Raw genomic sequence first — 16,538 nt, forward strand, 5'->3', positions numbered from 1 at the left:
TCTTGCTAAGGTTGTTTGGGGGAGAATGTTTGTGGGAAAGGAGTGTCTACCAAGTGGGAGGCCTTTAAAAATAAATTCAAGTCCACATACTGTTAGGGTGAGGGGAAAAGCTGGTAGTTTTCAGTTGAGGATAAATAGTGAGGCTCTGATTAAGAAAAAGAGGGCGACATATACTGTGCATAAGCACTGAACCTCTTAACAACTACAACTGTAGGAGGTCACTTACGAGAGAAATTAGGAGGACAAAAAGTGGAAATGGAAAGGATGTCTTGGTCAAGGTGAGGCAAAATCCCATGAGATTCTATAGATATATTAAGAAAAAGGGGCTAGGGAGAGAACAGGTTTCTCTAAATATCAGTCTGTGTGTGGAACTAAAGAAAATGAGAGGGGTTCTTAATGAATGTTTTTCTTCAGTTTTTACTGTGGGGAAAATGATGGAGGCCAAAGAAATGAGTGATGATGCCTTAGAATACATATGAATTAGGAGGGAACACACACTTAAGATCTTAAAATGCACTAAGGTGTATTATTTCCCAGGGCCCGCCCTGGTGCATTCTTGGACCTACGGGAGCTAGAGAAGAAATTGTGGAAGTCCTTGCAGGAACTTTAGCTTCATCTCTGGCCACAGGTGAGGTTCTAGAGAACAGGAGAGTGGCTGATGTGGAACTATTAGAGTGCAATGCTATTACAACCTTGAATTCAATTCTGGTGCCTTTCTGTAAGGAGTCTCTGTCCCTCTTCCCTGGAGAATGTGTGGGTTTTCCCTGGGTGCTCCAGTTTCCTCTAAAGACATAATGGGTAGATTAATTGTCAGTAATTGGTCATGGTGAGGTTAGGGTTAATCAGGTTTGTTGGGGCTTGCTGGGGCAGCTTGGCTCGAAGGGCCAGTAGAACCTAGTCTGTGCTGTATCACTCAAATAGAACAAAATTTTTTTAAAAACTACAGGCTGGTGAATTTGACATTGGTGGTGGGTAAATTGCTGGATGGCCTGGGTTACTGAGAGAGGATGTGCAGAATAGCACTTTATTGCCTGGAATGTGGGAGATTGAGAAGTAACTCGAGGGGAGGAAGGAACAAAACAATAATGGACATAGATGGGGTGAAACAACACAGTATTTTTCCCAGGGAGAGGGTGTTGAAAACAAAAGGGCATAGGTTTAAGATCAGAGGTGAGAGACTTAAAAGGAATATCAGGGGAAACTCCTTCACACAATGGTTGTGGGAGGCACATTAGTAATGTTTAACTGGACAAGAGTTGTTCAGAGGACTGTGGGTAGATGGATTAGCTCGCTGGGAAACATAATCAGCATAGGACACTTGGACTGAAGGACCCGTCTTCATGCTGTAAGACTGACTACAGAGGGTCAGGTTGGCAGAAGTAGATTGGAGGGTGTGACAGTGGACACAGTGGTTCAAGCTTAAAGAAGACATGCAAGACAAGAGGACAACAGGAAAATTGGTTCAGCAATAGATCAAAGGAGAAACTAGAGATAGTATTAGATCTCAGGAAAAGATTTCTAGGTTGTCAGTTAAAACAGTAAACCTGAAGATCAGGAAGGTTGTAGAACAAAAATATCAGAGCAAGAATAGGCCACTCAGCCCATCCCACACTCAATATGATCATGGCTGACAACTCGCCTTTTCTCTGCCAGAAGGGTGGTAAATTAAGTTAGAACATATGAATTGAGAATGATTTACCAGCTTGGTAAGTTGAAAGTTAATTCACAGAGAACAAGGAATATTAATACCTGGTTTAAGACTGGAAACTCTGACAGTTGGGAGTTGAGGAATTGTGGATAGTGAGGAAGGTCAAAGGGTTCAGCAGGATATAAACCAGTTGGAAATATGGTAGGGTGTAAGTTTAATCTGGACAAATATGAGGTCAAAATGGAGGAAAATATACAGGAAACAGAAGGACCTTTAGGATCATTGATGTACAGAGGGATCCAAGGGAAAGTGGCAACAAGTAGATCGGGTGGTAAAGAATAGGTATGGCAAACTTGCCTTCATTAGTTAGCAGTCTAACTGCAGCTGTATAAAACTTTGGTTAGTCTACAGTTGGAGTACTGGCTGCATTTATGGTCACCCCCTTTACAAGAAGGATGTGGAAGCTTTGGAGAAGTTGCAGAAGAGGTTTGCCAGGCTGCTGCATGGTTGAGAGGGCAAGAACTATGAGGAAAGGTTGGACAAACTCGAGCCGTTTCACTGGAAGAACTATGAGGAAAGGCTGGACAAACTCAGGCTGTTTTCACTGGAAGAACTATGAGGAAAGGCTGGACAAACTCAGGCTGTTTTCACTGGAAGAACTATGAGGAAAGGTTGGACAAACTCGAGTCGTTTTCACTGGAAGAACTATGAGGAAAGGCTGGACAAACTCAGGCTGTTTTCACTGGAAGAACTATGAGGAGAGGTTGGACAAACTCGAGCCGTTTTCACTGGAAGAACTATGAGGAAAGGTTGGACAAACTCGAGTCGTTTTCACTGGAAGAACTATGAGGAAAGGCTGGACAAACTCAGGCTGTTTTCACTGGAAGAACTATGAGGAGAGGTTGGACAAACTCGAGCCGTTTTCACTGGAAGAACTATGAGGAAAGGCTGGACAAACTCAGGCTGTTTTCACTGGAAGAACTATGAGGAAAAGCTGGACAAACTCAGGCTGTTTTCACTGGAAGAACTATGAGGAAAGGCTGGACAAACTCGAGCCGTTTTCACTGGAAGAACTATGAGGAAAGGTTGGACAAACTCAGGCTGTTTTCACTGGAAGAACTACGAGGAAAGGCTGGACAAACTCGAGCCGTTTTCACTGGAAGAACTATGAGGAAAGGTTGGACAAACTCAGGCTGTTTTCACTGGAAGAACTATGAGGAAAGGCTGGACAAACTCAGGCTGTTTTCACTGGAAGAACTATGAGGAAAGGCTGGACAAACTCAGGCTGTTTTCACTGGAAGAACTATGAGGAAAGGCTGGACAAAATCGAGCCGTTTTCACTGGAAGAACTATGAGGAAAGGCTGGACAAACTCGAGCCATTTTCACTGGAAGAACTATGAGGAAAGGTTGGACAAACTCAGGCTGTTTTCACTGGAAGAACTATGAGGAAAGGCTGGACAAACTCGAGCCGTTTTCACTGGAAGAACTATGAGGAAAGGCTGGACAAACTCGAGCCGTTTTCACTGGAAGAACTATGAGGAAAGGTTGGACAAACTCAGGCTGTTTTCACTGGAAGAACTATGAGGAGAGGCTGGACAAACTCGAGCCGTTTTCACTGGAAGAACTATGAGGAAAGGTTGGACAAACTCAGGCTGTTTTCACTGGAAGAACTATGAGGAGAGGCTGGACAAACTCAGGCTGTTTTCACTGGAAGAACTATGAGGAAAGGCTGGACAAACTCAGGCTGTTTTCACTGGAAGAACTATGAGGAGAGGCTGGACAAACTCGAGCCGTTTTCACTGGAAGAACTATGAGGAAAGGCTGGACAAACTCAGGCTGTTTTCACTGGAAGAACTATGAGGAAAGGCTGGACAAACTCAGGCTGTTTTCACTGGAAGAACTATGAGGAAAAGCTGGACAAACTCAGGCTGTTTTCACTGGAAGAACTATGAGGAAAGGCTGGACAAACTCGAGCCGTTTTCACTGGAAGAACTATGAGGAAAGGTTGGACAAACTCAGGCTGTTTTCACTGGAAGAACTACGAGGAAAGGCTGGACAAACTCGAGCCGTTTTCACTGGAAGAACTATGAGGAAAGGTTGGACAAACTCAGGCTGTTTTCACTGGAAGAACTATGAGGAGAGGCTGGACAAACTCAGGCTGTTTTCACTGGAAGAACTATGAGGAAAGGCTGGACAAACTCAGGCTGTTTTCACTGGAAGAACTATGAAGAGAGGCTGGACAAACTCGAGCCGTTTTCACTGGAAGAACTATGAGGAAAGGCTGGACAAACTCAGGCTGTTTTCACTGGAAGAACTATGAGGAAAGGCTGGACAAACTCAGGCTATTTTCACTGGAAGATCTATGAGGAAAAGCTGGACAAACTCAGGCTGTTTTCACTGGAAGAACTATGAGGAAAGGCTGGACAAACTCGAGCCGTTTTCACTGGAAGAACTATGAGGAAAGGTTGGACAAACTCAGGCTGTTTTCACTGGAAGAACTACGAGGAAAGGCTGGACAAACTCGAGCCGTTTTCACTGGAAGAACTATGAGGAAAGGTTGGACAAACTCAGGCTGTTTTCACTGGAAGAACTATGAGGAAAGGCTGGACAAACTCAGGCTGTTTTCACTGGAAGAACTATGAGGAAAGGCTGGACAAACTCAGGCTGTTTTCACTGGAAGAACTATGAGGAAAGGCTGGACAAAATCGAGCCGTTTTCACTGGAAGAACTATGAGGAAAGGCTGGACAAACTCGAGCCATTTTCACTGGAAGAACTATGAGGAAAGGTTGGACAAACTCAGGCTGTTTTCACTGGAAGAACTATGAGGAAAGGCTGGACAAACTCAGGCTGTTTTCACTGGAAGAACTATGAGGAAAGGCTGGACAAACTCGAGCCGTTTTCACTGGAAGAACTATGAGGAAAGGCTGGACAAACTCGAGCCGTTTTCACTGGAAGAACTATGAGGAAAGGTTGGACAAACTCAGGCTGTTTTCACTGGAAGAACTATGAGGAGAGGCTGGACAAACTCGAGCCGTTTTCACTGGAAGAACTATGAGGAAAGGTTGGACAAACTCAGGCTGTTTTCACTGGAAGAACTATGAGGAGAGGCTGGACAAACTCAGGCTGTTTTCACTGGAAGAACTATGAGGAAAGGCTGGACAAACTCAGGCTGTTTTCACTGGAAGAACTATGAGGAGAGGCTGGACAAACTCGAGCCGTTTTCACTGGAAGAACTATGAGGAAAGGTTGGACAAACTCAGGCTGTTTTCACTGGAAGAACTATGAGGAAAGGCTGGACAAACTCGAGCCGTTTTCACTGGAAGAACTATGAGGAAAGGCTGGACAAACTCAGGCTGTTTTCACTGGAAGAACTATGAGGAAAGGTTGGACAAACTTGAGCCGTTTTCACTGGAAGAACTATGAGGAAAGGTTGGACAAACTCGAGCCATTTTCACTGGAAGAACTATGAGGAGAGGCTGGACAAACTCGAGCCGTTTTCACTGGAAGAACTATGAGGAGAGGTTGGACAAACTCGAGCCATTTTCACTGGAAGAACTATGAGGAGAGGTTGGACAAACTCGAGCCGTTTTCACTGGAAGAACTATGAGGAAAGGTTGGACAAACTCAGGCTGTTTTCACTGGAAGAACTATGAGGAGAGGTTGGACAAACTTTCACTGGAAGGCTGAACAGAGACCTGTTAGTATATATAAAATTATGATTGGCACAGATAAGGTAGATAGTGTTTTTTTTTCAGTGTTAGAAATGTCAAATACAAAAGGCTTAAGAAGAGACAGGATAGCTTAAAGCATATTTATGAGGCAAATTTATTTTTACAATGAGTGGTGGGTTCCCAGAAGCAGATATGAAAGTGGTGTTTAAACATCTAAACAGGCAGGGAATGGATGAATTTGCACCATGTGCAGGCAGATGGAATTAGTCTGAAACAGTATCAGGACTGATGTAACCATCAAGAGCTAAAGAACCTCAAACCGTGCTGACCTGTTTTATGTTACAGCTAATTCACAATCTAAACTAGAGATTAACTTTATTTGTCACTTGTGCATCGAAACATACAGTGAAAGGCATCATTTACATTAATCAAATCAGCAAGGATTGAGCTGGGGCACCGGGGTTTCAGTCCCAACATAGTATGCCCACAAGTTACCGACCCTAGCCCTAAGCTAAGTTTGCTGATGACAAAGAACAAAGTGGGAAAGTGAATATTGATGATAATTCTAAAAGGGATTTATACAAGATGAGGGAGTGGACCTGCAGTAGTATGCCCAATCCCTCATCTTGTCCGAATAGTGGGAATAGCGAAGTTCAAATAAAAAATATTATTTTAGAAACGGTTAGGAATTGGGGGATGCTCAGCAACATGTCCTTGTAGACATTACAAATTAACAGGTGCATCAGGCAGTCCAAAAGTTCAATGGAAAGTTGCAAATGAATACTGTATGCACAAGAAATAAAATCAGAAAATGCTTGTGGAAAGAGTCACTATTTCAGATTAAAGACCCATTGTTAGAATATGGCCAAGTGTTTCTAGAGTTTTCTGATCTTTTTTCAGGTTTTCAGCACCTACATTTTTCTTTGGATTTTTATTTGAACTCAAAGGCAAAGACGTCTTCCTGCACTTACGCGGAGCATCAGCAAGGCCGCACCTGGGCTAGTGTTCACAGCGTAGGTATCCTTCACTGCATAGAAAAATATATTTGCCATTGAGGCAGTATGAGGAAGATTCATCAGACTGGTTCCCCAGAAGGTGAGACTGTCAGTCAAAGAGGAACTAGTGGACCAGAACTCTGTTCTCTAGGGTTTAGAAGGATGAGAGCGATCTCATTCAGACGTACAAATACCTAGAGAGCATTACAGATTAAATTGCAGGAGGATGTTTCTTCTGGGTAAAAAGCCCAGAACTTTGTGGGGTGGGGGTTAATTTTAGTTCTGAAATATGGAGAAAGTTCTTTAATATTGAATTGTTGGATCTTTGGAGTGTTCTACTCCAGGAGACTGTGGAAGCAAAGTTATCGGCTCCATTTCAAAACAGATGAATAGAGAAATCAGGGGTATGGAGGTAGGCAGGGAAATGGAGCTGAGGTAGAAAATTGGCCACAATCATGTTGAATCAAGGGACTATTGCTGCTCCTGTGTGGCATCTCCTTCTGTTCCCATTCTATCACTCTGCTCTCTCTACACCAACTAATATTGTTTGAGGAGATTTGGAATGTCGCCGAAAACACTTGCAGATTTCTACAGATGTACTGAGGAGAGCATTCCAACTGGCTGCATCACTGTCTGGTACGGTGGGGGGGGGGGTTGCTACTGCATAGGATTGAAGTAAACTGCAGAGAGCTGAAAAGCTAGTCAGCTCCATCATGGGCATTGGTCACTATAGTATCCAGGACATCTTCAAGGAGTAATGTCTCAAAAAGCTGGCATCCTTCATTAAGGACCCCTCCCCCCCCCATGACTACCCCTCTTCTCATTGCTACCATCAGGTAGGAGGTAGACGAGCCTGAAGGTACACACTCAATGATTCAGGAACAGCTTCTTCCCCTTTGCCATCTGATTTCTGAATGAACAGCAAACCCATGAACACTACCTCACTACTTATTTAATTTCATATACTGTATATATACTGTAATTCAGTTTTTGCTCTATTGTTATGTATTGCAATGTACTGCTGCTACAAAGTAAATAGATTTCACAACATATGCCAGTGAGATTAAACCTGATTCTGCATCCACTTACGTTCAGTTGATGTTCCATCCCGCTCATCCCTCACCTGTGCATTTTCCCATACTTTATGTGCTCCCTGCTCCCATCACTATCCTTCCCCTCTTTCCATCCACTCACCCTCTCCCTGGTTCTTATTCACTCACATATGCCATCCACTCCTTATGTCTGCACTCACACTGCCTCATTTCACCTTTCTGTGTCCTTAGTCCCTCTTTCCCTCTGCCCCATCATGCTGGGCTCCTACACTGACCCACACCTCATCCTCATCCTCAATATATAATTGACGCTCCCAATCCCTCTACCCTGCACCTTTTCCTCTAACAACCCACCACTACCTTCACCCCTCCCTCCAAACCCCCATCCCCTGCCCTCTAGCCCCACCTAATCTCCCACCCTCTACACTAGTTCCCTACACCAATTCATCCCCTTCACGCCCTTTCCCTCCCTGTCCTCTACCAGCTCCTTTCCAATACCTTCCTTCAAACCCACCTTTTCCCTCCCTCTACACCTTCCCATAAACTCTCTACCCCTGATACAACCCCCCATTTCGCCGACTTTCCCCATTCTCCTCCTACTTCCGTTTCTTCCCTATCTCTATTCTGCCCACTCCCCAACCACCTCTACCCCGCCCCTTCACTCGTTTTACATCTGTCTCCCCCCTTCCACTATCCCCTGAGCCCTCTAGCCCCATCCCACGTTCCGTCCATGTATCTTCCCAATATTCCCACCGTTCTCTATATACTACACCCCATCCGCTACTGTAGCGTCCCACCCCGCGTCCTGCGCCCTCTCTCTAGACCGCACCCTATTTCCCTATCCCTCCGTTCTCTGCATCTTATGCCTCTTTCCTGGCGTTAGTTATTTCGCACCAGCTGATCATACAGTTCTGCACAACACCCTCTCCCCTACAACCGCAGCACTGCTTCAGTCGCGATAATATTTACAATTGGTCGATTCTGCGGCCCCCAGCGAGTGAGTGAGGAAAAGAGCGAGATTCAAGCCCCCGTTACAATCCCAGCCTCCCCCACCCCTGCCCACCCCCCAATCAGGGCTGTGGCGGGGAGGGGAGGGCGAATGTACCTGCGTCGGTACCCAGCCCCGGTGCTGAGCCATGAATGGTCCTTTCCCACCAGTTCCAGTTTGCACGCTCGCTCCCTTCATTCATTTGCTTCATTAAAAAAAATCCAAGACCTGTCGCACCTCGGCCAGCGACTGAGAAGGAGAACCGCATCCCACACCCTGTCTCCACCCTCGGACCGGCTGCCAAGCTCTTTAGGAAGGGGACGGTCTCAACCTCCCCCTCCCCCCCCCCCCCCCATCTCCCACTAAGCCTGCCGTCCTCGCCTTTTGCCGGAACACCCTGGTTACAACTCACCCTTGAAGATGAGCTCCTCGGTGTCCTGGTCGAAGTCTTGGCGGTGGCATTTTCTCCAGAGGCCCAGCACGGTGGAGTTGAACTGGCGGCTGCAGTGGGAGTCCACCGGGGTAGATCCGAGGAAGAACCTCTTGGAGCGGTGCAGCGGTGACTGGCGCAGGGGCAGGTTCTGGCTTGGGATGTAGATGAAGCCCGGGTCCTTCCTCTTGTTGGCGTAGTTCTTGCAGCGGTCGCGATGCCTCCGCGCGTCTGTCTCATACCAGTAGTCTGTGCAGATGGCCATTGTGAGGAGGCCGAGAGCGCACAGAGCCAACAGCAGACCGGCCCCCGTCAGCAGCCTCATCGCCGCCATCTTCACTCGGCTGTAGGGCGGACACGAGCCCCTCACAGTCCGGCCATTGCCCGAAGCCCAGCTCGGCCCGGCCGCCGTTGACTACACCCGGCACACCAAGGGTCCTAATGGGTGCGGGATAACAGATCCCGAAGCAGCCCCAGCCCACCTTAGTCCGAACAGCTCATACCAAGTTCTCAGCCCTGTGCCGTCCAGTTCAGCCAAGGCTGACAAGCACAGAGCAGAGTTGGTCCTGCCCAACCCAGCCCGGGTTAACACACCCCGATCTCACCTTAGTCCGGGTTAACGGGTACCGAGCAGCCTGGGAAACCCTGGCTCGGCCCTAGTCCGAGAAAAAGCATAACCATTCAAATCCAGTCCAGTATAGTTCAGCCCAGGGGATAATGGGGACCGAAACCAGTCGGTCTATTACAACCCAGTCCGGGTAACCCAAACCGCAGTAGCATAAGCAGTTCCAAACAAGCCTAGTTCAGTCTTGGTTAACGCACACTGAGATGAACCCATCCAACCCAGCCTCGGGAAAAGATACACTGAGCCCACCCGAGTTACAGGTGCCAAACTACACTTAGTCGACCCGAGTCAACCCGGTCAGTTGCAGTTCTGTGCAGTCTAGTTCTACTCGGATTAACAATCACCGAGCAGACCCCAGTTCGAGTAACACACACGGTTCTAATCACTGCCTACTGCAATCCGGTCCGGACGGGGTTAACACACACAGATCCAACCCAGATAACCCATGCGGGACCGACCCGAGGTAATAGGTCTAGAACCAACCCCCGCCCAGTTCGATCCGGCGTCCAACCCGGGGTAAAACAAGCCAAGTAGCCCCCTGCCTGGGGTCCCAAGCCCGGAGAGGGGAACAAAGGGGAACGGGAACAGCTGCAGACAGACAGACACACACCCTCCCCCGGGGGTGGATCGCTGGTTCCCCTCCCAGCTCCAGTTACTGTCCTCCCCACACTCTACCGCTCAGCAGCGCGCTGATGACAGCTCCGCCCAACATCCGAGCACCTCTCCTCCCGCATCCACACCTCCCTCACACCCTCCGGCAGTGCAATCGCACGTGACCGGGCGCCGGGGAACCCACAGAAAAAGGAGTTTGTTTAGTGGCGACGCGACTCGCCGTGTGACCTGCTGATCCGCCCAGACAAGGCAAACTCCAGCCTGAGATGTATCTCAGGTACGCAGTGCTGCCAACACCTACACTTACATAACGGCTTCATCTGATCACCTGGTACACTGCCACCCGATTTAATTTTCCATCACATGAAAGACGGAGCCATCCGGTCCCAGTCTATTGCAGGCGAGGTACCGACTGAGCCGAGGATAACACATTTATTAGAGCCGTACGCAATGGAGAGCGCTAAGCGGAAGTACGAGGACAGCAAAGGGTTAATTGAATCAAAATCCACTGGTAACCCCGCCATGGTTCACTGTATCGAACGGAGATACAGTGAACTGAACATGGCGGTACTTGGGCGTAGGGATTTATACTACAACATTCCCAGCTAGCCGAGGAACTGTCAGCGTAACACAGACTGTATCATGCCAACGGCAACATGGTAAACCAGGGGCGATTTCCTTTTATGGATTGTGCACTAAATGAATTCTGACACCCTAGGATGACAAGTTTCCCAGTGATGAGACCTGGACCGGCTCATGGGAACAACAACCCCAAACGTTCAGGTAATAAGCAAAGACGATGAAATGGCCGTTTGGCTGCCACTCGTTCATGTTGCCTCTGTTTTTCTCCGCTCTGAGCTGCTGGACGGGTCCACAGCATTCTAAAGGGAGGTGGGGGGGGGCATGACTGCAAGTTGAGAGCTTAACTTCCGAGGATGCACCTTGTATCAAAAGGACAAGCGGGTAAGCAGCGAGGGTGGTAAAAATTAAATCAGATCCTAAGATAAAAGTGATAAAAGATCTTAAGAAGTTTTTTGATAAAAGATCTTGTGAGTTAGGAAACTGCAAGGGTAAAAAGACCTAGATAGGACTTACACACAACTCTCTGAACAGTAGTCAGGATGTGGATACAAATTACAATGGAAGGTAGAAAAGGCATGTATAAAAGGCAATGTTACAATAGTTGTAAGAGATTTCAATATGCAGGTAGATAAGATTGTTGCTGGATCCCAAGAGAGAAAATTTGTAGAATATCTATGAGGTGGCTTTTTAGAACAGTTTGTAGTTGAGCCCAGTTCTCAAAAGGCAATTCTGGATTGGATGTGGTGTAATGAACCAGATTTGATTAGAGAGCTTAAGGTGAAGGAACTCTGAGGAGACAGTGATCATAATATGATCGAATTCATCCTGTAGTTTGAGAGGGAGAAGCTAAAATCAGATGTGTCTGCATTACAGTGGAGTAAAGGGGACTAGAGGCAGGCAGAGGAGCTGATCAATGTTGATTGAAAGGGGATGACTGGTGTTTCTGGGGGCAATGTGGAAGATAACCATGGTTGACAAAGGAAGTCAAAGACAGCATAAAAGTAAAAGAGAGGGCATACAATTTAGCAAACAAAATAGTGGGAAGCTTTTAAAAACCAACAGAAGAGAACTATAAAAAGCAACAAGGAGAGAAAAAGATAACATATGAAGGTAAGCTAGCCAATAAGAGTAAAAGATGTGAGAGTGGATCAGAAACAGGTTTAATATCTCTGGCATATGTGGTGAAATTTGTTTTGTGGCAGCAGTACAATGCAATAATAAATTACAGGAAATATATGTTTAATTAAATAAGTAGTGCAAAAAGAGAAAAAATAGTGAGGTTGTGTCCATTTGGAAACCTGATGACAGACGGAAAAAAATTATTCCTGAATATTTGAGTGTGTGCTTTCAGGTCACTGTACCTCACCCCGGATGGTAGCAATAAGAAGACAGCATGTCCTGTGTTGTGTATTCAATATTTCAATAATATTTGAATATCTCCTGTATACTGTTCAATTAAGCATTCTTGATCTTTTAAATAATTAATTACATGATTACATGTCATCACTCTACCATGTGATATGTGCACGCCTCACCTAAAGTAAACTTGAAGATACACCTCTATTTTCAGACTGTCATGTCTTCCTTTGAATTAGTTTAATGTTTTGAAGTTACAAGAGATAATACTGGTGATTTTTAAAATGGACCCGACACAGCTACCAACCTGTTAAGGTGCTGTGAGATGTTCAGAATAAAATAAAACACAGAGTGCAACATCAAAGCAGAGCAGCGTGTGCTCTTTGCATGGAGATCAAGTTTATTTTAAGTCAAAATGGTAAGATTCACGGGTTCATAAAGAGTGAGTACCAGGTGAATATAATAATTAAAAACAAACAGAAATGGCTAGCTACATCAGAAAGATTGTCAGGTTGGATAACACAATGGGTAATTGGCTCGTGTACTTGAGCTATTGGAACAATATTTTGAAGCAAATGAAATAGCCAATGAGAAGCCTGCCAATTTTGCTGAATTCATTCAGTTTAAAGGCATACAGTTTGCTTCGAAGTTTGACTGCTCCGATCAAGCCCACAGAAATGAGCCTTCCTGATATTGGCAAAGTGATGCAGGAATACTTAGAAGCAAAGCAAAACGTTTCAGGTTTCATAAGCAGAATCAAAGAGGAGTCCACTTCAGCAGACGTGTCTGAGCATTGTCACTACAATAATGGACCTAATGATGCACTGAGAGATTGTTTAATTTGTGGAATTGTAAAGTAAAGCATTCAAAACAGTTCTAAACTGTTTACATTTAAATGAGAGGTTGAAATCTCTGTTTCAATGGAATCTGCAGGAAGGTGCAATTGAGTTGCAGTCAGGAATGAAAGTGAACATGAACAAAGTTACATCATCTAAACAGAAACATGCCTGGCCAAACAAATTGTGTTCCCATTGTGGCAGGGGCTCACGTACACCAAATAAATACAGATGTAAAGGCAAAACTTGCAGAAAATGCAACAAAGTAGGACACATACAAAGACCATGTTGAGCAGAAAAAATAAATGTACTTCACAGGGAAGAGAAAAAGCTAAAAAGTCAAGTTTTAGTTTCGAAAAGAGCACTAATCTGCATACTGTTGATGAAAATATGTGATAATGATGAGAGTGACATAGGATTGTGTAGCCTTGAGACTTAGAACATGAAAATTAACAATATACAAGCAATCTGCCTTATACCAGAAGAGAATGACAAATTAATTAAAATGGATTGGACACTGGTTCAGCTGCTTCAGTCATTCTACACAATGAGTTTGAGAGGCATTTCAAAGATACCAAACTGAAGCCTACAGATATCCAACTAAGAAATTACACTGGAGAGAAGATAACTCCTGTGGGAATAACATTCATAACAGTGAACTACAACAGCCAACAAACCACATCGAGCTTGCATGCAGTAAAAACAGGATTGTTTTGTGGAGGTGTGATTAGCTGAGAAAACCACAACTTGATTGGAGATCCATCCATAATTTGCATGCCACATCCACTGCAATGAAGCCATATGAAAGTGAAATAAGAAAGGTACTGGATGATGCCACAGCTGTCTCCATGCCAAACACCATGAAACCGTTGCCCAACAGAGGACAAACAGGTGTCTCTGGCTGGAAAGCACATTGGGCTGAGGAAGAACCATGAAAATGTCAAAATCAGTGGTCTGACTACAACAGTTTTCATTGGCAACATATCCAAGAAAGCTTCTGATATGTTAATTAGGCAGTTACTTGAAAAATGTGTCTTGGTTTAAGATGGAAGAGAGTTCAAGAAACTTCAAGAAAGTTGCAAGCATTCAGCTTTTGTGAGCATAAAGAACCAGAATCTAGTCTGTGTGCATTAATGTTATCGCATGGGAGACAAAATGCTGCTTGTAAAAGACCAAAGCTCAGCTGGATGAACGGAAGGCCAAAAAGAAAGGAAGTCAATTGAGATACAAAAACAGAGGATTTGTCAGATGATATGGTGGATGAGGAAACCAGGAGAGATCAGATTGTAAAGGGAGCAGTAGAAGGATTAATAAGAGAATATTCCGGTAAAATAAATAGACCTTCCTAAGATCAAGATGCACATCCTAGAAGTAGAAAAAGGAGGGAAGAGATTGAGAGAAAAAATATAAATCAGAAAAAGAAAATTAGAAGAGAGAAGGAAAGTGAGAGAGAAAAAGAAAGGGATAAAGTAGATCAGAGAGAGTGAAGGAGAGGAAAGGTGCCTGGAGCCATCAGAACCACTTCCTGCAGTCTCAGAGTCAACCCCCATGGAGAAGGCTCCAAAACATGAGATTGTTTCAGAGCCACTTCTCACTGGTCAAGCAGTGTCTTCTCGCTTGTCAGTGAAGATGTCATCCCCTAAGAGTAAGAAATCCAACACTGCTATTAAATCTTTAGACCTGAATGGGACAATTTAAAATTTACCATGCTGTAGATGTTTGTTTATAGTAGTTGTGTTATATAATATACTGTGTATAGACATGAGATGCATTCTCTATTGAGTAGGAGTTTATGGCTAAGCAGGGAGGAGTGTTGTGTATTTAATATTTCAGTAAGATTTGAGTGATCTTGTGTACATAGGTTAATTAAACATTCAGAGGTTCAAAGGTCCAATTTAACGTCAGAGAAACGTATACAATATACATCTTGAAATGCTTTTTCTTCGCAAACATCCACAAAAACAGAGAAGTGCCCCAAGAATGAATGACAGTTAAATCTTAGAACCCCAAAGTACCCCCCCCCCGCATTGTGGCCATGAGAAACAATTCCTCTCCCCCCACTGGTAAAAATAAAGTGCACCCGCAACCAGCACTCAAAGGTGATCAAAGCAATAGGAAAGACACAGCCTTGCAGTTACCCCAAAGACTACATTGTTCACCCGATAATTCTACATGCTGCGGGTTCGCTCTCTCTTAATAAGGGAGAAAGAGGTGACTCCATTTTCCAACGAGTGGGAGAGTGAACAAACAACTCGCTGGTTTATGATGTTAAAAGTCCATCACGTCACTTTTTTTGAGCTCTGTGCCTGGAGATCGCAAGGATCCCGGGTCCCCAGGCAGATGTTCCGACTCCCCCAATGACACGCAGGTTTCCTGTGGTGACGCCGACCCTTGATTCGCCCGTCTCCAGAGCCCTGGAATGCTAGGCTTCTGAATCCTTGCTGAAATCTTAGGCTGAGACTTCGGCATGCCAAATAGCGGCCGATTGTGGAACCCTGAGAGCGGGTCCCATTCCCGCAAAGAACTGTAATCAGCGTGTTACTCCAGGTCAGCATCTTCAAAATTAGAGCTGTTTTCGAAGATACAAGCAAAGGAGTCGCCGTTGGGCACCATAACTACTTAGTTCCTTGTTCATTTTACATATAACCCACAACTATTATTTAAAAGACATTCATTGCATTTGTTATCACGCTGTCATGTTATGTGCTAAAGTAAATGTGAAGTTACACCCGTATTTTCAGAGTCCTATGCCTTCCTTTGAATTAGTTTAATGTTTTGAAGTTACAAAACATAACATCCTGTGTGGTGGGGGTCCTTAATAATGGACGCTGCCTTTTTGAGCCATTGCTTGCTCCTTGAAGATGTCCTCGATGCTGGGGAGGCCAATGCCCATGACTGAGTTTACCACTCTCTGCAGCTTTTTTCAATATTGTTTAATACCACCCCCCCCCCCCCCACCAGACAGCGACACAACCAGTTAGTGACATCCCCGGCAGATTTTTAGAAATTTGTGAGTGTCTTTGGTGAATCTCATCAAACTTCGAAGGAAATATAACCATTGTCATGCCTTCTTTGTAATTACATTGATATGTTGGACCCAGAATAGACCCTCAGAAATGTTGACACATGGTAACTTGGAATTGCTCACCCTTTCCACTCCCGATCCCTTGATGAGGACTGGTGTGTGTTCTCTCATCTCACCTTTTCTGAAGTTCACTATCAATTCTACAGTCTTACTGAAGTTGAGTGCAAGGTTATTGCTGTGACACCACTCCACTAGCTGATCTAACTCTCTCCTGTCATCACCATCTGAAATATTGTACTGCCAGCAATAGAGGTGAAATCAGCAAATTTGTAGATGGCATCTGAGCTGTGCCTGGCCACACAGTCATCGATTTAGAGGGAGTAGAGCAGTGGGTTAAGCACGCATCCTTGAGGTGTGCCAGTGTCAATTATCAGTGAGGTGGAGATGTTACTTACAATCCTCTCAGTCTCTGATGTCCTAGTGAGGAAGTTGCAGAGGGAGAGGCTCAGGGTTTGGAGCTTTTTGATCAGTTCTGTAGGAATGAGTGTGTTAAACGCTAAAATGTAGTCAATAAACAACATCCTGACCTAAGTATTAGAATTGTCCAGGTGATCCAAAGCTGTGTAAAGAGCCAATGAGATTTAATCCGCTGTAGATCTATTGTGGCGATAGGCAAATTGAAGTGGGTCCAGGTCCTTGCTTAAACAGGTGTTAAT

The 16,538-nt window shown here is 45.0% G+C and overlaps 1 protein-coding gene across 1 annotated transcript in view; it reads right to left on the bottom strand.

Moving 5' to 3' along the window:
- Positions 1-9,166, bottom strand: part of LOC132397086 (transmembrane protein 178B-like) — a 31,627-nt gene extending 22,461 nt beyond the window's left edge. Inside the window, exon 1 of the mRNA XM_059975354.1 lies at positions 8,769-9,166. Within this exon, the coding sequence (XP_059831337.1) occupies positions 8,769-9,120 (352 nt within the window). The 5' untranslated portion in view covers positions 9,121-9,166. The remainder of the gene's footprint in view (positions 1-8,768) is intronic.
- Between the last annotated feature and the right edge of the window lie 7,372 nt (positions 9,167-16,538).

The sequence above is a fragment of the Hypanus sabinus genome, chromosome 7, assembly GCF_030144855.1.
Source record: "Hypanus sabinus isolate sHypSab1 chromosome 7, sHypSab1.hap1, whole genome shotgun sequence".
Lineage (NCBI taxonomy): Eukaryota > Metazoa > Chordata > Chondrichthyes > Myliobatiformes > Dasyatidae > Hypanus > Hypanus sabinus.